General features: G+C 42.7%; 3 protein-coding genes across 4 annotated transcripts; 1 reads left to right on the top strand and 2 right to left on the bottom strand.

Annotated features, from left to right (window-relative positions):
- Positions 1 to 4,804: 4,804 nt before the first annotated feature.
- On the bottom strand, positions 4,805 to 5,653 carry LOC146702069 (sperm-associated antigen 16 protein-like). Its single transcript, XM_085468568.1, has one exon. It carries the CDS (start codon positions 5,599 to 5,601, stop codon positions 4,822 to 4,824), a length of 780 nt encoding a protein of 259 aa, XP_085324694.1. The 5' UTR covers positions 5,602 to 5,653; the 3' UTR covers positions 4,805 to 4,821.
- Positions 5,654 to 5,672: 19 nt separating this feature from the next.
- ndufb4 (NADH:ubiquinone oxidoreductase subunit B4) lies at positions 5,673 to 8,247 on the top strand. Its single transcript, XM_085468570.1, has 3 exons — positions 5,673 to 5,884; positions 7,137 to 7,280; positions 8,088 to 8,247. The coding sequence occupies exons 1-3, from the start codon at positions 5,708 to 5,710 to the stop codon at positions 8,148 to 8,150; spliced, it is 384 nt and encodes a 127-aa protein (XP_085324696.1). The 5' UTR covers positions 5,673 to 5,707; the 3' UTR covers positions 8,151 to 8,247.
- Positions 8,248 to 8,756: 509 nt separating this feature from the next.
- Positions 8,757 to 16,324, bottom strand: hgd (homogentisate 1,2-dioxygenase). 2 transcript variants are annotated; one of them, XM_085468566.1, is made up of 15 exons: positions 16,148 to 16,324; positions 15,256 to 15,344; positions 14,899 to 14,970; positions 14,672 to 14,760; positions 14,463 to 14,568; positions 13,479 to 13,538; positions 13,302 to 13,393; positions 13,173 to 13,207; positions 12,963 to 13,042; positions 12,573 to 12,672; positions 11,500 to 11,624; positions 9,688 to 9,792; positions 9,471 to 9,597; positions 9,051 to 9,232; positions 8,757 to 8,969 (listed from the first exon to the last, which is right to left on the bottom strand). In XM_085468566.1, the coding sequence occupies exons 3-15, from the start codon at positions 14,965 to 14,967 to the stop codon at positions 8,826 to 8,828; spliced, it is 1,314 nt and encodes a 437-aa protein (XP_085324692.1). In that variant the 5' UTR covers positions 14,968 to 14,970; positions 15,256 to 15,344; positions 16,148 to 16,324; the 3' UTR covers positions 8,757 to 8,825. The 2 variants fall into 2 exon arrangements, with proteins under 2 accessions (XP_085324692.1, XP_085324693.1); XM_085468567.1 differs by lacking the exon at positions 15,256 to 15,344 and having other exon boundaries at positions 16,148 to 16,318.
- Between the last annotated feature and the right edge of the window lie 9,081 nt (positions 16,325 to 25,405).

Genomic DNA, 25,405 nt, shown 5'->3' with positions numbered 1-25,405 from the left:
CATCTGTGTGGCTCTCCTTGAAGGTGATGGATGCCTGCTGAGTCACTGTCATGGCCCAAATCTCTGCCCTGCACAGCACATTAAAGCAGAAAATATTGGTAAGTTTTACCCAATGCCCACCATATAGATCCGTGGAAAGCTGATTTATTAAGAAGGGAATATTCGCAGACAGCGTGGACCAATTTCATAGATACAGATTAAATTGGACAGCAGAGAGAAGTGATGATAAATTGGGAGAGGAGAATTTTTTTGTAATACATTTTAGAGGATATGGAGCAAAACTTCGCTTAAATCCAAGCTTGGTTATGATTCAGCTCCAGAAACAGGGCGTAAAATGGGAGAAATGGGCACAGAGACAGCGAGATGAAAGCATGTCGGGTGGGTTCAGCTCAGCCTGAGCAAAGCACAGTGGAAGTTAAGTTCCTCTCATTCTCTTTCCTCTTCGTGACATTAAAGGTCATCGCAGGCTGTGAGGTGGACAGGGCTGTCAGCGGAGACGGGAGCTGAGGGGACAGGCAGGGGAGGAATTCCAATCAGCCCAAGCCATCTTTGGAGTTACGTGCTGATAAGTTCTTAGGAAAAACTATGAAAGGCAATTGTGTCTACGCAAACTCAAAGCATCAGTGCGGAGGGATGGACGGTCAAAGCGAGTGATAATAAGGGCTGGGGAGGCAGGAAATAACATACCACTTGACTCTTGCTTCCAGCCAGCACTTCATTAGCTTTGAAGCCATTCGTGGAAATTACAGAGGTCTTAAAGTGGCAGAATGATGTTCCTGTAAGTGAAAACAAGGGTGGAAAAGAACATTACATTCCTCACTTACATTCCTCATGAGCAACAGAGTAATGGAGTCTCTGGGCTGGGAAATATTATGAATAAGCGCCGTGAGAGAGCAGCATAACACATTAGGTCACTGTCTCTACGTCTACAAACCGCTTCAGGGGCCTTCGGTGATGAATAAGAAGAAAAGTAATTTTGGCTTGTGGTCGGAAAAAGAAACCTGCTTCCAATTTTCAAGCCAAGTCTCGTGCGTAGACGTCTTTTTTAAAAGACCAAACCAGCGCAAAATGACTTCTGATTACTGGGAATGATTACAGCTTTGCAAGGTATAGCGCAGGCTGCTGATAGAAATCATCCACGCCTTTTCATTCCACTATCTCTCAGTCTGTAGCTGCTTCTGTATCACATTATTATCTTTGGTATCTGTCAGCGTTTGCAGAATAAGTGCATCAAAAAGTAAACATCCCGTACCATCGCTGATAAGGAATAAAATGCCAAATGCTCTCTGGGAGCTGACAAGACGAGAAAAATACTTTCAAAAACTTCTCAAAGTTCAGCACAGGGGGACTGGTGGCAGCCAGGCCAGAAACATATTTAATATTTTATTCCAGCCTAAATGTCTCTTTGAACCGTGTGGTCTCACTCTGAATTTTGAAGTCGTAAATAGATGTTTCAAAGCTGCAGAGCGGCTTGCACTTTAAAGGTCCTGAGAGGACAATAAATCATTTGGTCACACGTTCCGTAGCTACACCGGCCCTCTCTGGATCAAACAGCTCTCTCAGCATCTCTGTACCACTCTGCTACTCAAGTATGAAGTTCAAGATGAGAGAGAGAGCTCTGTGAGGACTTACATTCCTATAAGTGTTGCATAATCCAATTGTCATACCACAGACATATCAATGACAAGGTGTATAACAGCTCAGCCTTACTTGAATTTAATCATCTTTGTGGATTTAAAAAAAATCACACGGAACTATCAGATTGTCCCTGATGGTTGAAAATCTACACGCTCAAACATTTCTGCAATCAAGTCAATACCGGGGATTCTTGTTTGACCCACCTGGAGGAAAAAATTATGGCTGTGAATGTCATCCACAGTATAACGTAGCTTCCCATAGTCGGTTTAGTGGCTCATTTCCTTACAAAAGGAACTCTTACCTGAGTGGAAAAATAAAGACTCGGGTATGCAGGGTTTTTACTGATACTTTAATATTTTATCTCTCAATGCTGTTCAGCAGATTCTCTTTGTTTTGTTTTTACATGTTACTAGAGACTGTTCTCTGAGACTGCGGTTAATGTGTGCTACAGTCACAGTAGAGTAACCACAGCTTGCTAAAGAGTGCCCTCTTGTGGTTAATTTCTATAATGTCTGAACCATTGAGTGACTCCAGCAATTGCCATGGACATTATGAATGAATTAATAAATGAATGAATCATCTTTATTGGCTTTATACATGTGTGTGGGTGTGAAGTAGTCAGGGTGGAGACAAGGGCAAAACTCCTACTCTGAAACACAACACACACACAACACACACACACTTACAGAAAGGACAGGGGCAGACTTCTAAGCACATTGCAGCGGCTTTCATCTAACTGTTGTGTATATTGTTGCCACACTACTTTTAAGAGAACTCTCATGAAGAGAGCTGCCCAACGTTTTAAGATTTGTTTCTGATCTGTTTCTAACCTCTCCTCCAGACTCCACCTGGCCTCCATCCGCCAACACCCAGGAACTGTCAAACCAGTCTGGGTCTTTTTGGCCTCCTTTTATAGGCAAGGAGGGAATGTGCCAAGTGTACTGGAGACTTAAATAATCTATTTTAAACATTCACAGAATTGGGACATTTTCTATACTTGTGCTAATGTCCCCACTGTTAACTTATCATTATATTTGAATGAAAGATTAAGCATTGCTTTAACTTATTTAATCCTTACTTGATATTGAATTGTTATTTCAGAGGCTGGGGGGAGCCACTGGCTATTTAGTCAGCAGTTGCTAGTGCTCTCAAGGACTAGTGTGTGCTAGGTGAAGATGGAGACTAGCCATAGTGGCTTATTGTCAGGTGCCCTACAGGGCTTGCATGCCAGTGCAGAGCTGTTTCTGTTTAGTTTAGGATTATCTTTAAGACTTGGAGAGGTGTTATTTTTTCCACTGTTTCCTTAGATTATTCATGAATAAAGACAATGATTTGATGCATGTAAAAATATGATTGACTGTCTTTATTGTTTCCTCCTATCTCTCTGTTCTCAAAAGTGAACACAGGGAGATGAGAGATGAAAGGAAGAGGTTGGAAAAGAGGGTGAAAGAAGAGGGTGGAAAAACAAAGGGATAGAAAGGTGGAAAGAGGCAGAGGAGAGAAAACCCCAACAATTCCTTCTGAGCAAGCACTAGGCAACAGTGGGGAGGAAAAACTCCTTTTAAACAGGAAAAAAAACTCCAAAAGAACCAGGCTGAGGAAGGGACAGTCAACTGCCTGGACTAGTTGGGGGGTGAGGGTGAAAAAGAAAGAAATGGGATGAAGAGGAAGGGGTGGACAAAGAGAGGTGATAGGAGAGAAAGGGGGAGAGGAGAGGTGGAGGAGGAAGCAGGAGGGTTCCTCTTCCTGAAAAAGTGGAAGCGTTTTTTCTTCTTTCTCAGGCACTGTTCCTGGAGCTCTTTTATCTGAAGGATGAGATTTTTTATGTCATCGATTGTTTCTGCATTTTGCTTCTCAAGTTTCTTGAGTCTTTTCTCCAGTTCTTAAATGTTGCTTCTTCTTTTTTTCTTCAAGCTTTTCTTTCAGTTTTTTAGATTTCACCTCCTGTATTAGCTTTGTACTTCGTTGTACAACGCTTTGTTGTACATGTCTTCTAACTCCTGCATTCTCTTCTGCATTTCATTGAAGCTCCACTGCATCTTTTGTCCTTCATTTTGTTATAACATTCTTGCAGTTCTAGATTTTTTTCTCTTAGTCTTGGAGAACAGGTTGCCTTTCTTTCTGTATTTCTTCCTGTTGCACTTTTTTTTTGCATTTTTATGCAGTGCTTCATCAAGCATTATTTGAAGCACTTGGTGGTTTTTGTCCATGTATTGGAGTTTGCACTCCAGTTGCTTCTTCTCTTGAAGAAACTCTTAATTTTTTTCCTGTTTTAGTTAAAGTTTTAGTTAAAGCTTGTAATTCTTTATCTCAGTTTCTCTGAGACTATGATGTATGTCCATACCAGTAGCTTTAAACTCGTCCCCTTTCATCGGACACTTGTTTTAATTGAGCACACTTTTTCTTGTTTTCTCTCGTCAGGTCTCTAATCTGCTGGCGTGCTTGACCAAACATTAATCCCCAGCCCTCATTTATAAACTAAATGTTGGGCTTGTATTGTGTGTTTTTAATTTGTTGGTCATGTCAGCACCTTCAGACAACAATGATTTATTTTTTTTTTAATAAAAAAGAACAAAAAATTTTTTTTAAAAACTGTTTGAATGAACATGAAAAGAACAATGGAAAGGATTTCCACGCTATTAAATGTTATTTTAACATTATGAGATTCTGTTATTCCTACTTAATGTACGCATTTAGTGCAACTGAGTCCAACTTAATTTAAATAACTTAAATTAGGGGCCAGTCAGTGGCAGGGTCATCCCTGGATAGGTGGTCACCAGTCCATCACAGGGCTAACACAGAGAGACAGACAAGCATTCATACATATGGGTAGAATCACCAATTAATCTAACCCCACTAGCTGCGTGTCTTTGGATTTAAACTCAGGACATTCTTGTTGTGAGGTAACAGTGCATATAGCATAGTGTGTGTATGCTTTTCTGCCTCTTATAACCCCAGTGATTTTCCTGTGGTTTGGAATCTCGTGTGATCTCGTGCAATTCGCGAGTCCAGGCAACTAGCCACTCTTACTAGATTGTATCATTGTGTCATCTCACCAAGAATAAATTAATTTGTTGAATTCCATGCAGATCATACATTATTTAATTACGTTCACCATAGAAACATTAAATTATTTTGTTCAAATTAATATTTAGACTCTTGTAAATGTAACAACAACCCAATTTATTTTTTTGAGTGCGCAGGGGCCGGAGGTCTCGGCTGTGTCACTGAAGGGTATTTCTCTACGCCCGCCTCTCCTCCCCGTTCCTCCCCTCCACAGAGGGTGTCGTGTTGAATTGACGAAGAGTTCACCTCCCTGAAGGCTTTGTCCCTCTCCAAAGCCGCCAGCATGACCTGCTTTAAAACGACCTCATATTTCTCGTTCATCCGCTTCACCGCAGGTTCGTAGCTGTTGCACTGCATCTTGACTTTCCTCATCTCCTCGATGAGTAGGTTTTTCTCCTGGACAACACGCTTATGTTGCATCCGGTGAAAGTCTCTGTTTTTTTGCACCCTCACCAGAGTCCCGGCTGCTGCAGAGACTGTACGCCTGTACTCCTCCATCTCCTTCAGAGCGGTTTTCAGCTCATTTTCCAGACGCTGGTTTTCAATGTGAACGAATGGGGTCACCATGAGACCCTCTTCCTCCAGCAGTCCTTTCTGCACCACCTCGTTCCACTCGGTTTGAAAACAATCGAGGGTTTCTGTCATGCCCATTTGGAAGAGAAAGTTCCGTAAAAAGTCAACTACGGCTGGTGGTTTGGATGTTCTGTTGGTTGAACTGGGCCTTGCACTGGCTTTTGCCCGGTCTTGGATGGCTTTCACCGTCGCTTCCAAGTCTTCTTCACCTTCTTTTAAACTCAATTCGTCTTCTGCAGAAATGTCTTCACATTTAAAGTCATCATTACTGTCAGGCGATGTGTCGTCAGCCACTTTCTCTTCACTTTCCTGCGCTGCATCCATTGCTTCGTTCAGCCAGAGTTTGACGTTGCTATGGTAATACGGCGCTCACTCAACGCGAGATTTCACAAGCTCGCGTTTCCACCGTTCCAGCAGTCATTAAACAATCATGGCGGACTACCGAGAGGCGCCCTTGGCCACTCGGCCAAAAACATTGGATCCAAACGAATATTTCAACCTTTCGCCGGAGCAGAGGCGTGCCGAAGAAGCCAGGGGTGCACTGCGAGCAAATCTGAAGCGCCAATATCAGCTGCAACTCAATAACCCGCACAGAAAAGAGCTCATTGTGAGTGGCTACTTGCTAGTTAGCAATGTCACCCTTGAAAAGGGCTCAAGTTATTGGCCAGAATGCTAACGGGTAGCATTAGCGGGGCACAGCGGTGACTATGTATTTATCTAGTCTAAATTTTAGATAAGATTATAAACGAGACCTTCCACTCCATGCTAGTCACTACTGCATTACGAAGATCGTTTACGTCTTGGGAACCGTGCGCTGCAGTACAGATTGCTTTCTTCCTGGTGTGCTCTGAAAACTGACTGGTGACAGAAAAAACCCGACCCCTGCAGTGTTTTAAATTAGGGGGTCTCGTGATTCTGTTATGCTCCTAGGGAGCATTTCGCTGACATGGTTTGGGTCCACTTCAGTCTTTAGTGTGAGGGGTCATTGTATCCTGTAATGAAACATGTCTTTACAGCTTGGAGTAGCCCCCATCCGTTAGGCACCCGGTTCATTGAATGATTTCATCGTTATATAAAATAGTTTGAATCATATGCCATGGCCTTTGCTGTCACCGGACCCCAACCCAGCTCGACACTTATGAGAGATGGTGGGCCAGCATGTTATACAGCATGCTGGCCTGTTATACAGGTCAACCACAATCATCAAAACACAGTATAACCGAATATCATGTATAATATCTAATGACTTGAATCGCTACAGTGCAGGTTCTGCACTGAAACTTAAAGTCATAGCAGATGTCCAACCAAAGTAGCTGTAGCAGCTCTTCATGCTGACTTAGTTTGTCATCTGGCTGGATATACTTCAGTTCTTCCATAACGTCTTTATGGTACTCAGTGGTGTAGTTGGATTACCTCATTTTTCCATCTATACTGTGTGCTGTGATTGTTTTAAAGGCAGACATTTTGCCATGTTACTTTTACTGTTACATTTTATAATGGCTTTGTTCTCTTAAGTTCATGAAATTGACCAGCAAGCACAATACCAGTAAATTAAATGTACCAGTAAAGTAAATGTAAACTGTGTAATGTAAAATATGTACACCAGGATTTTTCTGGAAAAATGTCCTGTCCTTGAAAAATGCCCCCCCCCCCCCCCCCCCCCCTCTTTTCTGCTGTTTCCTGAGTTTTCCCCACCTAATATAAAAGGTTTAAGTATAACAGATATTAATAATTTTAACGTCACTATGAGACTTTTAAATTTTGGTTGATTTGTTGTAAATATTGGAGTCAATTTTTCCGCTGTGAATTCTACATTTACATATGGTGATAAATGTCATTGCTTACTTCTGTCTGTACAGGAAGACCCTGCCTTGACACGCTGGGTGTACGCACGAGGCAATCCCTACGCACACTTCAGGCCTACAAACAAGACCTCTCTGCTGGGTGCAATGTTTGGAGTTGTACCTCTCTTTGCCCTCTACTACATCTTCAAGACAGACAGGGTATGAGACAAGAAACACTGTAGCCTTCTCACTCGCTGTCTGCTTGATCTTAATGGGTAGTTTAATCGGCTCAGCTGTGTTTTCTCATCACAAAAGTTTGTTGCGAGCTCTTGAACCACAATTTAAGCCCCACTGGCCCTCTTTAGGCTGTCTAAAGGCACGTGTGAGACTAGAAACTAGGAGTAAATTGCCAAGTATTTTTGGAGGTTAAAAAAATATCAATGCATTTATTGCAGGAAACAAAACAATTCAGTATTGATTACCTGGTTACTTTACACTGTTACAATAGTGGTCATTTTTCAGCCACTGTAATAATTTGACCATTTAGAGTATTTGATCTGGGTATTCATAAAATGTGATTTGGTGACAAATGCTGTCATAGAAACCTGAAAAGCTATTTAGTTGAAGATTGGGACTCATTATTCCCATGTAGGTGCACCGTTGATCTGGTTTTCTTTCTTTTGACACAGACCCGCTCATGTTAGAAATGAATGCTTCATCCAAAATGCTGCCTGCTTTCATTTTCTACCCCATTGTCATGGAGATTCACCGTCAAAGTCCTCGCCAATTGAGATTCCAGGGAGAATTTGGTCCAATTGTCACACTGCTGGGCTATCATATTTGTCCCAACCCCCCTTTTTTGGTGCTGGGAAGGGGGGGGAAAAGCTGCTTGAAAATCATAAAAAGCTCACTCATAAAACATGGAGTTTGAGAAAACGTCTGGAAGGTGATGAGGGTGAGGGCGATATGACTTTGTTTCTATGGAAACCGCACTAACCTATCATCTGTTTGTCATCTGTTTTACAGGATAGGAAGGAGGAGCAAATTAAGGCCGGTACCCTCGAGCGCAAGTTCAGTTTGTCATCTTGAGCCCGGGTGTAGAAAGACCCTCGTCCTGTGTGTTCTAGAGATGATGTCCATGTGTGTAATTATTATTAACCGAATAAAATTATATTGTCAAACCAGAGTTACGTGGCTTTCATGTGTGAAAGTACCATTTGCATGTCTGCAGTTATACACAGAGGCAAGGAGGATCTACTTGCAGACTGAAGGACTCGATTCCCCCCTCTCACATAAGTTCAGATTGGCACAGGAAAAGAAAATGCAAGACATGCTGATATCAATGATCCCCGTTTCACATAAAGCAAGACTATATATATAGTCAAATAAAGAAGCACTGCAGTGTCATTTAGATATTAAAGGATAATGGCAATATTGGTACAACAGTGGCATGAGGGGTAAAGACAGGGTCATTAGTGGTCCTACCAAACACCTCTCAGTAAAACAGAATGCTGGTCTAAGGTTGCCTCTTATTGTTCCTTAAATTTTGCAGTTATGTTTCTTAAAAATAAAAATACACATGTGACGACAATTTGGTTTTATACTTCTGTGAGAAGGAAATTACTTTATTCTTCCTGTTTATTCTGTCAACAGATCTACTCGGGGAACACAAATAAATCATTGGATTGCGAGAAGTGAAATTTTTATTTTGATATATTTATTTTTGATTTGTTTGCTCTTAATGCATTCTGAATCACTGGGTTTCTACTGTTTGCCGGGCTTCCAGTTGGGGTTAAAGTGGCTGCGTAGAGGTTCCCAACATTGGTAGTAGTTCTTGTCAAGCTTCTGGCATGTATGAAGACCCCACTTTGTCACCGCCATGCTGAAGGACGACTCAAACATAAAAGCCTGGTGATAGGAAAAAGCACGCTGTGATAAACGATACCGACTTGGTCATGTGTTAACCATATATATATTTTGTTTGTTTACCATGGTTCCCTCAGCCACCCTCTCAGGTTTGAGTTCAGCAGTGCTGTTCTTCTCAAAGCAGTCCACGTCCGGGCCATGCGGGGTCATTATGCTGTGGAGACTGGCCCCTCCTGGCTGGAAACCCTCCTCTTTGGCCTCATAATGGCCTTTGATCAGACCCATGAATTCACTCATGCAGTTACCTACAGTGACAAGCAGGAGGAGCTGTAACACAGCAGCGTCATGTGTCTAGTTTGCTGTTGAATGTGCCAGGTGTAACACTGATTTCCGCTAGATGGCCTTATAGGTCTGCAATGAAATCGGACAAAAGGAGACTATTGTGGGGTCTCCATTGAAGTGAGTCATACAGCAGGTGGTTTGTTCTCACCTACTGCCTTGACACAGGCTGGGTAAATGGATGTGTGTGTGCGTGTGTCTTACGGTGATAGTATGGTGGACGGAAGGTGTGGTCAGCCACACCCCACCGTGGGGGGAAGATGACAAAGTCAGCAATGGCAACCCCTGGTCTAGTGGATTTGGCAGTAAGCACAGTAAAGATAGATGGATCCTATATAGAGAGATCATAAACATGCGGGTGAGGAGCACGGCTTTTTGCATTCAAAAGTGCTATTGGCGTGTCCCTAAACTCAACTCTCACCGCATGGTCGAAGGCCACACAGTTGATAACCATGAAGTTCTTCAGGTTGTATTTGTAAGGCGTGTAGTTACCGTGCCAGGCGACCACATTGAATGGCGAGAAATCCTACGTGCAGAGCACCGAACAAAACAAATAAGAGGAGTCTACCCAAGCAACAAACACAAAAGGCTTTAAATTGAGCTTTTCACAGGGAAAACGGAACAATGAATAATGTCTTTGTAATCTTAAATTCCCAGAGAGAGTACTTCTTCACATAAAGAGAAAAAAACTGGTCATAATGAAAAGGGTTGATTGTGAAAGAGGGTGTGCTTCTTTCATCCTTTCTTCTCTTTCATTCCCCCCTTTTCTTTGTGATACGAGGCTCCAGGTATTATGGGGTAATTGGCTTCACAATCAAACTTTCCCAAACTTTGAGCATTTTGACGCTCGCAGCAGCGCAGTTATGGGGAGAGGGGAGCAGTGGGTGCAGAGATATTTCTTTATCTTGATTGTTAAAACCACAGCAATTTTATATAGTTTCTCTGTTCTGATAATGTCACTGCGAAAAAAGACATTCAACAGCAACTCTAAAATCAATATAGTTCATTACAACTCAAGCTGCCTCCATACTGACCTCCCTGCTCCTTTACACACAAGCTTTTCCACACACGAACAGCTAATACACACCAACGACGAATACTGGCAAATACATATACATACACAGATGCATTCACACACGCAAACATTCGTGACTAATGAACGCCGAAAACAACTTAACACACACTCAACTGACAGTAGTCGATATACAAAGAGGCCTTCGGGAAATCCAGTGCAGGTAATTTCTTGGACATTCATCTGTGATAACTCCACTACATTCGATTAAAATGAAGGGAGGAAAATGGAGGCGAGCGAGCACTTGCGCGCACACGCACACAAAACACAAACATATTGGTCCAGTCAAGCAAATAATAAGTTAATTTGAGCAATTTCGGCACTCTGCGGGGGAACAAAACAGCAGGACCAGGCAGGAGCGGCAGCATCTTCCCTTATACGAGGCCTCCACCGCCCCATCTTATTTTCTTACCCCTGCAACCTCTCTGGTCCACTCTCTGGGAAGAGCATATAACTGGTGGCAGATACTCAAGCAGAAGCAGAGAGGAAGATGGGAAGAGGTCTGTTTTGCTTCAAAAAAAGAAAAGACAGTATCTTGCCCTAGTGTACTTCCTATGATGAATAATAACAGTGTGGTTTGACATGGTTTCCACGGTTACAACCCCCCCAACCCCCACCCCTGACAAACCTCTCCTCCCACCTCCTCCCTGCCTCAGTAAAAAACCTCCTGTCAGACATTATGTGTCGATCCAATTATGCGCCCAACAGGACATTTCGGGAGGGGGAGGATCATTCCCCGGCTGAAATATGTTGAAATTAATGCTTAACTTGAAAAAGGTTTTTTCCTACAAAGCAAAAGCTTCACAGGTACACTGTCTGCAGCTCCAGAATGCCTTAACTAATTATGAGTGATTAAGACTCATAAGGGAGTCGAGGCGGAAACCTGCTGAATGGATAACAGCTAATGCTTCGATATTAAATCATCAGGGATGGCAATTCAGTCGGCAGGAGCAGCTAATGGATCATATGCTTCACTTGGACAGTTTCCTGTTAGTCACTGCGGCAGTTCGATGGCGTTCACTGAAGCAGACACAAAACTAAATAGGGTAATAGGGCAAGTAAGCCATGTGTGTATGTGTGTGTGTGTGTGTGTCCCTGTCAGACCACAGGTACACGTGGAAGTACAGTGATACAGATAAAGTTGTGTGCAACAATAGCCACCTGTTGGCATGCAAACAGCTTCCCCTGGTATTTATTGATGACGGTGTAACCAGTGGGCACTTTGCGATCTTCATACCATGCAACCGGACACAGGAAGTCTCTCGGGTTAGCCAGACCATTGGCTCCTGCAAAACACACGCAAAGTGTCAAAGTAAAGGCAGTGTAGGCATAACCATGATGACAATGATAACAATAAAAAAAAATAGGAAACAATTGGGGGTGACAGATCATGTAATCACAGGTGGTTTCATGTAGTTAAGGTGTTAGCTTATTTAGCAATTTAGCTGTGCATTTTTTTGATATTTTAACTATTTGGAGATTATGTATTGGAATTTCAGGAGCAGGACCACGCCTCCAAACACGCTGTCGTCTATATAGGTTCACCCAGTTCTGCAAGCTGTTCATTCTCGTTTACCTCCCCCACCCTCCCTGCCTCCTTGTTTTCAATTCTTTAACTTGTTCATTTCTATTTGGTGCATGGGGGTCTGCCAGGGCAGGGAGCCATCACCACTCCCCTTCGAGGCCTTCCCTCAAGCCATGTCAAAGCATTCAGCTTTACCTACTAAAACGCTGTCCAACCTAAAGTGAGGACGTGGGCCCAGCTAGTGAATAAAGGTAAAATAAAGATTAAAACAATTGTAGGTGCGAATACATTTAATGATAAAACATTATTTTTAGAGCCATGATGCTTTGTCAGAAAGCCAAAACATCTTTGGTGGGTGCAAGAAATATTTTTGTTATATGTAGGAAGACACAGAAATCACAAGCTAGTCACTAGTTTCCTAAATATCTAACAGCAATATGCTGCTCAAAGAAGGATTTTGTGTTGTTGTTGCTTTTTATATGTACTCTATAAACAAAACAGCAGATGTTAATCTCCTTAATAAAATTTCTAAGCAAGATTTATCCTCTGAGCACAGAGTGAGTTATGCAGAGAAAAGTGTGAACAGTTTTAGACATGGACATTCTGTTCCAAGACATAGATGTAAAGGAGCTTGGTGAGCACGTTTCAAGGAAAAGTGAAGACAAAGACGTATGCTGCACTTATATAGACTCACAAATATCATACAAACCTATTGGGCCAAGGTCAGGCAGTTCAAAATGGGCACCATACACCTCGAGTATGTAGCCTCTGGTTTCCCCAAACACATCCACACTGAAGCGCATCCCTTGCTAAAAAAAAAAAAAAAATGTGAAAAGTGGCAGTGAGAGGAAATTTTGTCCTATTAAGTATCAACTGTGTGCTGTTTCAGTTCTGAACGGACTTTGAAAAGCACACGTGCTGCTGTCCAGGTGGTCAGGCTTTCGGTAGCTTAAAACCTCTTTTCCACCGTCGCTTATTTTTGAGGTCACTTTCAAAAAGCACCAAACAATGCCTTTCTAAATATGGTAAGTGGGATGTTGGGGCAGACACAACGGCAGATTTCTTTGAAAACAGGGGAAATGGAAAACATACAACCCACCTGGATGACACAGATCTCGTTCGGCTCGACCATCATCTTCCCAAACTCTGTGGTGATCAAGATCTCTCCCTGCTGAGGGACTGCGCACACAAACAGACAAAGAGAGACACAGAGAAAAGAAAATTTGAACAAGAAGGCAGGCTAATGTTTGAGCTATCATTGTTCTTATGATAGATGACAGCGAAAATACAACAGCGCTCCTTTCCTCACCAATCAGAAAGTCTCCGTCTGAGTTGTTGAAGCACCTGGAACAAGAATAAAATAAGATCAAAGGAAGGCTGGAAATGTTTTTCATCAATAAAAATATATCCTTTCGTCACATAATTTATACATTCTCACCTGTCGACCATGGAGGTGTTACAGGTGTACACGTGGACGCCAATGCCATTACGAGATTTGGCATCTCCAGCACCGCAGACAGTATGCAAACCCTGAAATGTGGAGAAGGACGCAAATAAAATCAGATGGAAATTTTCATAAAAATTCAAAATAAGAGAAATAATTAGCTTGACTTACAGCCACAAAGTCCACTTTCTTCTCTGTAGCTTTGGGGATGGTGAATGGCAGCCATCGAAGCTGTGAAAGAAACCTCAGAGTCAGAATCTGCACTGTAACAAATTTTTACTGTAAAATTATAAGAACCACCATTATTTCACCGTGGGCCTGCTTTACAGCTTCTTTAAATATGTTTGTTTTTGTTACTTACTAGCTTGCTGTTTATATTTATTTCCCAGCTATTAGTATTTACAGTATTTACCTCTATTTATGAGTAGCAGTAGATTGCTTTGCAAAATACTAACTTTTACTTGAAGCGGTTCGTTGTAGTGTACCTATTGTGCACCTTCAGTGTATTTAAAGAAATCAATCTATGGAAAATATTTTCTAAATAAGTTACTATATATAAATATATCTACTGTTTATTAATAATAATAATAATAATAATAATAATGGATTGCATTTATATAGCGCTTTTCGAGAACCTCAAAGCGCTTTACAATTCCACTATTCATTCACTCTCACATTCACACACTGCTTCATCATTGCTTTTCGTAAACTTGTCTGAAACAGACAAACTTGATGATGATGGTGTCACGTACAGCATGTCGCCACCAATCACAGATTTGAAATTTGTGGCTTTATGTGCTCTTATGTCGCCAGCATTTTTAATGGATTGAAACAACACTGTTACTTTTAACAGTGTGAAGAGCTTGAAATTGTTTCCTTGTCGAAAACATCGGTATAGCTTTGGAGGCTGTGTGGTAAATGTGAAGCTAAAGGCACAATACTGAAAATGAAGGGAATCTGCTGGCCCCCAAACAGTGTCATTTACCACAATTAAACCGCATTAATGTGAGGTTTAGAGAAGACAGTGCATAGATTTGGTTATGCTATGCTAAACTTTGTTATGGCTTCGGCTGAACATTAACCACACAGATGTAAAAGCGATGAAAGATTTGTAACTAAGCCCAAAATGAGCAGGGACTCCTTGTGTTGATATACCTGGTTAGGATCAGGCTCCACTTCGTTCCAGTTCTCTGTTAGATCTCCACAGGGAACCGAGGTGAATGGCTTGTGTTTAACAGATGGAAGGATGCGGTACAACCAGCTAGAGAAAGAAGAGGAAGGGAAATGTTTAGTTATCCATATTGTCTGGGATCCATTTGGAGTCACTATAAAGTCTGATTTAGGTTTCAAACAGAAAAGGACACCTCCTCTTATTGGCTGGACGCGGGCAGGTGAAGGCAGAGCCGGAGAGCTGCTCGGCATAAAGGCCATATGGGCTGACCTGGGGATTATTCTGCAAGCACATGGAACATAAAAAAATGCTGTAATGTGTGTATATGTACACTATATATGGTGTTCAATTACCCTCATTTTCAACAATTAGAAAATAATGATGAATAAATAACAAAAGGAGCCCAGTGTGGATTTTTACCTGTCCCTCGGGTAAGGATCCAGGACAGCGAGGGTCTTCAGATGAGAACTCGTTCCCGAAACCGCTCATGTACTGAAAGAGACAAACACACATCCAACACACAAATGGAGACAAGTTGAAGTGAAAAATAAAAAAATACATCATGCAGCTTCATTGTAATGCAGGATAAATGTGTTCATGCTGGTTATAATTAAACTTGAAGGCTTGTCATTAAGGCTTGTCTTTTTGTTAATTGTTGTCATATTGATTCACATTAGATCTATGATAAAACAAACTGCAGTTATGCCAAATTTCCCCCCTTGCAGTCATCCATTATTTTGTGTTATTGTGCCACAGAAACAGCCTAATTACACTTACATCCTCTGCAGCATGTTTTGATCAATGTTCCATCTAGGATAAGAGTGTTGTTCTGCATCTCGCCTGCACCTCTACTGATCGCGTCTCTTCTGCCACAGGAGGATCAAACTTGTCACAGTGTACACGCATCTTGCTGAGTCATTGTGAGTTTGCAAGAAAGCACACTCACAGACACAGATGGTTTCCATGTGTGCGTGATCATGTGCCAAAGTGCTTGTTGGAAGCTCCAGAGTGTCCCAAGTTGAAGGAATGCTTTACAAAGTCAGTTTTCTGTCCTCTTAAAAGTTTATTAGAGCTAGAGCAGCAAAGCTAGACTTGGCAATGATCCCAGCAGTCCTTGGATAGTTTGTTAACTATTCCACTATAGACAAAGCTTTGCATTTGAGTAGGTGTCATGACTTTGAAACCTTCAGTCAAATATTAAAGGTTCTATATAAAAAAAAAAAGTAATCTAAGCAAATGCCTACTTAATGCAGCCCATCACCATAATTCTGCAGCAATGGCAATAAATTGGAAAACTGGGGTTTAAAATCATGTTTTTGCAATTAAATTGAAGCGTTCCCAATGAAATTAAAAAAGATTTAGGCACTTCAAACCACATCTGGGCAGCTGCAAAATGCAGCGCTCTGATTGGTTGGAGGAAACGCCTCCCTTCAGTCTGCGGCCACAGGAGCTGTGGTGGCTTTAAGGCGCATGAATTTCACACATTCTGGTGCAAAACAAATAAATAAAAAATACAAACTTTTCTTCTGTATTACAATGATGATATAGTTCTGCACCCTAACTCCACATGCATGCACAGTCTGATAGTCGACACAGACGCAGCTCATAAGCGATAATAATTGAATATTTACACATTTAGCAACAGTTTTGCTTCGAGGAATTGTCTTACCTTGAGTCCAGCCATTTTGCTATGTGTCAGAACTTTTTCTGTAGCAGCTGTTGAGCGTTTCACAGTGGTTACGGATCGACTTGCAGTTTTCTTCTTAATGTATTCCCTTCGACTAAAATCCACTTCGGGGTGTCTGCATGTTGCTGTTTGGACAGACTGGGGAAAAGGGGCTGGGATTTATACGCTTTCCCAATCTGGGTTTAATTAGGCCTTGACTGGCTCTGTGACGTAACAGCTGGGGGACACGTAAAAGGGAAAGGACGGGTCGGATGGTCAAAGTGTGCACAAACAAGGGCCGGTGTCCCTGCCAGGACAAACAAGGACCGACTAAAAAGAAATTTGTGATGCAGGTAAGGAACACGGAGGGATTAAAGTACAAGTCATGGTTTTAAATGGCACAGCGATCCTATCACTGACAGCGCATACAGAGAAAAATGTATTGACAACACTTCGTTTTTAAGTGGGGCGTAACAACGGGTAGGCGGTCAGAAGCTTGCATCATACGCAGAACATATTATGCCAGAGTTCTCATTCTGCTGAAGTGGTGACCTCATGCGCACTACTTGTGCAAACACGGGCGCCATGCACATCCCCACGTCCTGCAAAGCGAACATCTGGGCAACAAGAGTTTGTTCAATGGCTTAAGGCCCCATATTTGCAGTGTAGCCCAATATTTAGCGGCATTGCTCAATCTGCGTGAATTGTTTAATATGCCATTGACCCCCGGGGCCCGCCAGTCCTGCAGATTTCAGTGTTTTCAGCACATTCGCCATGCTCAACACAATCTCACTTCTTGTTTCATGTAAAGTGGGTTATCATTCTTGTACAGCTACAATTAATTTCGTTTTCCTAAAACCAGGATTCGCGTCTGTTCAGATGACCTCTGCGCGCTGCAGCGAGCCCGTCGTTCCTCATAAAGCGAAAACAACAGCGCGAGGCCTCTAAAAGGCCTATACATTACTTCACGCAAAATTTATTCAGTTCATTTCTTGAAATAGGTGGTCAAACGAGGTGTGCCTAATGTCCCCCAGGCAGCATGTATCAAAAAGAATCAATTTCGCCTTTCTCATTCTTGCCTCGCTTCTCCCTGCTTGTCTATTTCTTTTCTCTTTCTGGAGGGGGGCGCTGGGGAAGGGTAAATGATGGCAATTCTCATAGCGAGGCGCAAATAAACTTGCCGCGGCAGAAGTAACTGTTCTCCGGCGAGGCGTGCAGTCAGGCCCGGGCCTCCCGCTGGCAGCCAGTCAGGGTGCTGTGCCAAAGACGAGAAAGCCCAATGGCAGGAAAATATCACGTCCCAGTCTCCGGAAATTGATCTGCTCCTTGTATGGAGAAAGAAAATGAGCGATTTTAATTTCATCCCCGAGTCTGATGATAGAATTCTAGAGTATCTGGGTCCAATCCGGATGGTGCCTGTGTGTTTTAAGAGAAGAAGAAATAGCTGGAGACGGAGAAAAGGGACTGTTGTTTCCTACTGACAGTTATATCTATGCATGCGTAAGTGGGCCATAAATGCTTTGTTATTAGATGCCTGCTGAATTCAATGGTTTGATGGTAAACGGTACACTCACCTGGCACAGTCTATCCCAGTGTGCATAAACAAGCAATCTCTCTCTTTCTCTATCGCACACACACACACACACACACACACACACACACACACACACACACACACACATAGAGTAAGTATTCTGTTTTGTGATGGCATCTGTAGCCTTTCATATCACATGCAAGTAGCCTACACTCATTTTTGCCCCCTTAGCCTTAGTCTTACCATTAAAGGTTCAGTTCACTCAAAATACACACAGAAAGAAAACATAGTGTCAAATCCTCCGTGATATACCACCCGATCCAGGACACAGCGTATCTTTCAATCTGTGCCCAGACCTTTCTGTGTACAGTCTTTTATTGTGACAGGCATTAAGGACAAAACCTTTTTTCTGCTTTGAGAAACAAAAACATTATTCAGGTAAAGTATTGTTAAAAATATCAAAGAGAGATTAACCTTTTAAAAAACGATTTTCTGGTATGTTATTCGGTTGAATTAGTTCTTTAAGTGTCCTGTATGGCTCACAGTTGTTATTTATTTGTTGTTTGTTTGTTTTTCACAAACTGATCAGATGTATGCTAGGGACAATGCGTGGTAATACACATAAAAATTATATGTTGCCCTGTTCCACTGGGTATTTTCAAGCAAGCAGAGTCAGGAAGCTGTCGATCAGTGATCATCTACCCACACATACATAAAACCATAGCTGAACAGCACAATGGTATTTTCTCTTATCGAGTCAGTGTCAGGGCCTGAAGCATTCACCTGAAGCTTTGTCATAATACTTTTAAAATATACTATTTATACCCTTAAACTACACTTAAACTTCCACCAGAGTCTGAGCAGGGAATTGTAATCCAGTGTGTTTATAGCCACAACATTAAAACCTTGTTACAAATATTGTGCAAGTCCTCTTCATGTCATCAAAACAGCTCAAATCTATCTCGGTTTGGACACAGGAACTAGGGGGCTGCAGTGGTGAAGGTTTGATTCCGATACAGCTTCCAGATGCTCGACCGGTTTGGGATCTGTGGAGGTTTGAGAACAGTTCAGCACTTTGGGCTCTTTGTGAGCAGTTCCTAAGTAGCTCTTATGGAGTATTAAGTAAAGTATCAACATAGTAAAGCTTAAGATGAATTGCCTAAAATCTTAATTCCTAATGAAGAACAGGGATCTGGCTACAAAAAAAATTATAGATGTATAGAAATTAATAGGAAAACAGCCCTCTGCTTCTTGAAGTATGACTGCAGAAAGTACTTTCAATTCAATTCAATTCAATTCAATTTTATTTATATAGCGCCAAATCACAACAAAAGTCGCCTCAAGGCGCTTCATAGTCAGTTCACGCTCTCGGTCTCTAGTTTCATTTCTTATCTTCCCTGTTTGTGTCCAAAAGGACGATAAAGCAGGGTGGGCTTAGCCTTACCTTCTGTAAACTGAAGTATCCGTCACTTATCACATATAGTTTCAAAATGCCAAGATAGCGACAAAGAAATGCTCAGCTTCAGGCTCAATACAGGATTTTAATAACCAGAGCCACTGGTGGGGGCGAGGCACATTGTCCAGCTGGAGGCTGGTGCCATCGGGGAGTGTTACTAATCCACATGATTGCGAAGAACAGAGACTTGTAATGAGATGGTCGATGCTATTCACTCCACCTGTGAGTGGCTTAGACGTGGCAGAGTGGCATACACTATATCCATACTAATCGCAATATACTGTACAGATCAACAGGACTCTTGACTGTGCTAATCGGGTAGTGGCAAGTAGCAACAACTAATTAGCGTGTGCTTGCACATTTTCCTGCTCTTTCTGTTGGAATAAGTCTTTTCTTCTTTGAGCAGGGAAGAGCAGCTGCAGATCCGACAGTCCTCAGAACAGAGCAAACCACTTTAAACAGCATAGCTCGGTGTGCCTATAAAAAACACGAATTTCAGCCTTTTGTTAGTCTGCTGATGCTGCACAAAATGCTGCCGTCAATGCAAATAATGTCTGCAATTTTGAAAATGCTAGTAATGTAATTTGTTCTAATTAGCTACTTCTTTGTATTCTGTAGAGCTGCTGCCACAAATACAATTTGTGCGACACGTTAAGAAAAAGAAAACATTAAAACTCAACTTTGTGAAGGACATATAAGTACACACGCCATTTGGTGTTATTTTGTGTATCACCGATAAATGACTGCTGTATTTAGATGTCACATCTGGATTCTTGCATTTTGTAATTACAGCCCTGTTATATACTGTTGCGCTTTAATGTTAAATGACTCCTGACATGAGCCTTCCAGTAGCAAATGCACACTCACACAACACACACACACATTTGACAGCTCCATTTAACGCTGATTAGATTTGCAAGGACATGTAGTATACCCTCTCTGTGTCTCCTGTGTCTACTCTCTCTCTGTCGCTCCCTGAGTAGGTTGAGTATCTCCTGAATCTTATCTATCGTGGTAATGTTATGCAAATGGTTTAATATGAAGATAAAAGACTGTTGCAGCGTGTGGCGCTCTCGTGGTTCACAGCCCCGCGTTTCCAGGACGATAGCTCTAACGAGGAGGGCACTATTTGGGAGTCATTAAATGATGGCCTTCCTGACATGCACCCGCTCACCACCACCGCCACCCGCCCCGCGTTGGCCATTAAAGTGGCTCACACCCACACCAAGACACACACTACAGACACCTTTTAGCGCCAGCTCCCAGTTTCTTACACATCACAGTGTCACAGAATAGAAAATTACACTCTCCTCCCACAGAGAAAATTGCTTTGGAATTGCTTGGTTATAAAGATGTGCTTTACAGAGAGGGGGTGCATGCAATAAAAAAGGACACACACAAACACAATTACTTAAGCACTCTAAGGACAATTCTTACAAGTTAATCAGAGGATTTACCAATTATTGATGTCAAAAGGATTTTGTCGTGTATGTGTTTCTGGCCTATGTTTGTGTACTGCACGTACTTATCTTTGCATTCAGGATATTTAGTATGCATCCTCTGTGTCTGCGCCGCACACAAACACACACGCATAAACTCAAAATGTGCTTTCCCCAAGGGCATAGATGAGTTATTAAATTTTAAAAATAAATAAATAAAAGGCGATACGTGAAAATTGCAAGCAAAAAAACAGCCGGGTGTAGCCAGGGACAACTGAATGAATTGCTCCATAGCAAAGACACAAGTGGACTATTGAAGACAACAGGGTAAAAGATGTGTCAGTATCAAGAGACAAGAGAGGCGTGAGCGAGCTGAAAGGGAGAAAATACAAAGTGGAAAATAGTAGAGAAGACAAAACGAAGGAGAGAAAAGATACAAGATGGTAGTGCAAACACAAAAAAGCAGGATATCAGTGGCTCTATAGCAGTGTTATTACAGGATGGGAAAGCTCTGTCCTGCCTTACAAAGCAAACGGTATAGCATATCTATAAACTCTTACACTTTGCAGTAACCATGAAACAGTTTAAAAACACTGAATCCTCTTTTTAACCACACTCATTTTGTAATAAGTGAGTTCCCTGCAACAGAGAAGACAGCCAGCAAGACTGTGACGTGCGAGCTGGTGAGATCGCGCTACGATCTGCATTATAGAATAATCTGTTTAGAAAGATGACGTAAATCTTCCCATGAAAAGAAAAGTGATTTAAAATGGTTTATAAAATGCAGAAATGTAACTGTATCTGCAAAAGGCACACGGTCTTTCATGACATCTTCCAGCTCTACACTCTAGAGATGAGCTATGTAGTTCATTTAATGCCCTGCGAGCGGGTACCGAGACTCACTGAGCCACAAATGTCCATCTATAGGATATTTTGTCACACTGTTTCTGGACCCTTCCCAGCGGCACATCATCACAAATAGAATTAGCTCCCTGGACAGAACCAAAATGACAGTGCCGGGACGTTTGGCAGGAAGCGTAATGGCATTGGGGAGCTGGTGGTGTTTTCCTTGCAGGGGAACCAAATGGTAGCAGTGCATATCAGTCCAGACACTTGGTGTGGTGCCAGTTATGCTATTCACTCCTCCCTCTCTGGAGTGTGCGAACAGGTAGTGAGGATGCCTCCTCTAAATCTGTAGTTTAGCTGAGGTAGGTTTGAGGGGTGGCCTAAGATGTGAAGAGGAAGGCTTGAGGTGAATGGTCTTTGGACAAGGAATGAGTGTGTTCAACATCAGAGAACGAGGAGGGTGTGTTTATATCTGTGTGGTTTTCTTCTCAAAGTGTGTGTTTGACTGGTGCAAGAGTGTGACTGATGTTATATCAATCTGGGCATGATTGCGTGTGAGTTTCGGGTGTGTACGTATAAAACGCGTGCATCTCCGTCTGTGTGTACGCATGAGTATATCTGCGTCTGTCCCCAGCACCATCATTAGGTCGTAGGCAGTCCCAGTGCTGGGGGTGTAGCTCGGCTGCTCCTGCGGCCTCTCGGGCCAATTTAGGTGGAGAAAAGCACTTCGATCCTGGCCTGCAAGTCTGAGGGTCCCCAGCGGGAGGCAGCGCAGCCCTGCAATCTATATTGGATTTATTCCTTTCCCATCTACAGGCCCCGCACACCCCACAGAGAGGAAGTCTGAACTGCACTCTCTCTGTCTCCTTAGACAATATGTTATGGTACACACATGAGTACACATAATTGTGTAAACACACACAGGCACACACAAGGAGACCCACACCCAGAGGCGCCCACACCTAGTCCATCTTCCAGGCACACTCCCCCACAGCAAGGAAGTTATCACGGTACACTTTCTGTCACTGTGGGTGTTGCACCAGGGTCAAGGTATACTGAGATTTGTGACAGACAGCAAGACAGACACAAAAGAGCCAGTCAGGGGATCATCCAAGCTACTGACACACTGAGTTATGTTTTGAGGTTGGCCATTGTTTTTCTCGTGGAAAATATTGTTCAGATCTACAAAGGCGGAGGTTTTAAAAATGCACTTTTATCACATTAAAGCAAAAAAAAAAAAAAAAAAAGGGAAAAAAAGAATTTACATAAAACTCAGACAAGGTCAGGGAGAAACGAGGTTCTTAATTTAGTCTAATCAACTGTCATTTGCATCGCGCCATTTGCGCAAGGTATTGCCACTAACTGAATAAATGGACTTCTTCAGACTCAAGGGGGGGCACTCCGGTTTTGATAAGCTGGCAACATAACTGATTTGCATATATTACTTTGATTATCTCATTACTAGGATGATTCTTGCGGAATTTTTGACACTCGCGCAATCGAATTAAAATTAAGGCACGCAATCAATAAAAGGGCAACGCGCCTGTGAAAACACACAGCGCCCCAGGTTGGTATGGTCAACTAGCGGTGATGATGAGGATGGTGATGATGAGGATGATGATGTCGATGGTTATGGTGATGATGAAGCATGATGACCTCTTCAGTTCGCGAGCTCCCTGGACCACGCTGGAGGTTTACGAGAGTCTCGGGCTCTTGATTCCTGTGATCAAAGCAGTAATCAGTGGAGACAATGAGGGCCGTGAAATTGCCGCTCTCGTGTGGGTGACCTATCCACCTGCCATGAATCCAAGAGTGGCCCGCAGGCGTCTCATGCTCCCTCAATCGATAATGGCGCTCACATCTTTCCTCCGACTCAACCCATCTGTGGAATGATGAAATCATGCGTAAAGACGCGCATGCAGGCGCTTGGATGATTTGCGAGGCGGTAGCCACAGTGACCTGCACATGGGGGGGGGGATACAGCCGTGAATGAGACTGGACTCCAGAGTATAACCAGGAATCATCTGCCACCAAACCCTTCAGATCTGCACTGATGAACTGCATTAAATATTGCATTTATTATTACATTTAACGGTTTGCCAAACTACATCCGGTCCATATCCTTCGCGGTTTGCTGTTTGTTCTAATATCTAAATCTATTATCCTACATTATAACAAGTGGCCCATTTGTTGCCACACACAATTTGCTTGAGAGAAGGAGACTGCGAAACTCCTTCTCTCCTCTCCTAATAGACTCTCCCTCGTCTGCGCACTAACTGGGAGCAGAGGCACACGTCCACGTTTTAAATTCATGATGTAAATAATTATGGGTCTGGAAATTGATTTCCTTACCACCTTCTCCAGCAAACTAGGCCTCCAAAAAAAACCCTCTCACAAGGAAAGCTACTTCTGTTGAAGCATTAAGTCATTAATTATTTTCCTTACATAAGGACAAATTATCGAGTCAGTTGAACGAAATTAGAACCCTTTGTTTCTGATCAGACCGCATTACCGCTGGAAATTACGCATGATGGCTGCGTGCGTGCTCGTCTTTGTTGTTTCGATCATCGCCTGTCGCTCTGAACTCGCGCTAACAAAGTCATTAAATTGACTCCCTCTCGCTCTCATTATGCGGGCTGTTAATAACCGCTAATTAACTTTGCTTACGCGCGCCTTAAAAGCCTCCCTCCCCTCCCAACACACACTCGCTTTCTCTCTCCTTCTTTTTCCTGCTTGGCCTCTCAAGCAGAGCAAGTGTCCAATTATGTCAGAGCGCGGGGATGGATGGAGGATGTGCCGTCGTCACCAAGGACAGTTGGTGCAACATGGCGATGCAAAGCGGAGGCAAACTTGAGGGGGCAGCGGAAAACGCAACGGCAAATTAGTAGTTTAAAAAAATTATTACAATAATAATATAATAATATGAAATGCCTCACATGCAGACCTGTCTCCTAAAGGTGGGTGGAGGTTTCCGCTTTGATTACATTTAATCCACCCATATGAACTGGCAATACAGGCAGTGGTGAGGATGGAGCAGGAAAGCGCGGTTACACATGAATGGTGCAATATGCTCACCTGTGCGAGCAATTTGCTATTCCGTCCAGAAGATGGCGCCAGCTGAATGACCTGCTATAGGTCCACCGCAACCTGCTGGCCCTAGATGGACTTCATGAGTATCACTTCCATGGCCTTCAGAGAGGACGAGGCATGCGTTACAGATTAAAAAAAAAAAAGGCCGAGGCACGCCATTAAAATGCACGCATGCACTACTAAATGCGTCATTAGTTTCCTACTGGCGTGAATGTGTTGAGAGGCCTCTGGACTTCTAGGGTCTAGTTCACAGCTGCACAGCCACAGTATGCGAGCGTTAAGCGAACAGAAAAGCGCACAAGCCGGTGTTTCCCCTTGGATATTATCAAGTTAGGATGTTATGAAAATACAGGGTGGGGAGGGGGTGGGGAGGTGGCGCTGCAACTGAAGGCGGCCTCTTTCCGCCATCTCTTCACCTGCACGTCAAACAGACGGGAAACTGAAAAATGTGAAAATTACGCTCAGGCTATTCCGTCCCCCTCTAATGTATGCGCGTAATTAGTGCATTTAAACAAAGCGCGGATGTCCTGCTGGCTGAAATGGCGGCTGACATCTCTTTTTCCACAGGGTTAATAACAGTGTGCGGATAAATGAATCAAATTGTGGCCCCCAAATTACAGAGCGACTCTAAATACCCGTCTGTATTACGCACGTCTGTTTGTGACCGCGCAGGGAAAAGGCATAACATTTTATATTGTTATTACACTCATTACATTGATTTGCGTGCAAAATAAACAAGCTCGGAAGTTTGTGACACCACAAAATAAAAGAAAAATAATAATAATGATAATAAAAAGTTGCAGATAGATTAAATGTGACACCATCAGTGAGGTGACAGCATGCAGGACTGCGTGTTTTATCGTGAACGCGGATGACGAGACGATATTGGCTGTTGT

Source organism: Copadichromis virginalis, linkage group LG9, assembly GCF_057382275.1.
Source record: "Copadichromis virginalis isolate Kocher_CV1m ecotype Utaka linkage group LG9, C_Virginalis_male_GT1.1, whole genome shotgun sequence".
Taxonomy (NCBI): domain Eukaryota; kingdom Metazoa; phylum Chordata; class Actinopteri; order Cichliformes; family Cichlidae; genus Copadichromis; species Copadichromis virginalis.
The sequence above is the reverse complement of the archived record's forward strand: the minus strand, read 5'-3'. Positions and strand labels throughout refer to the sequence as shown.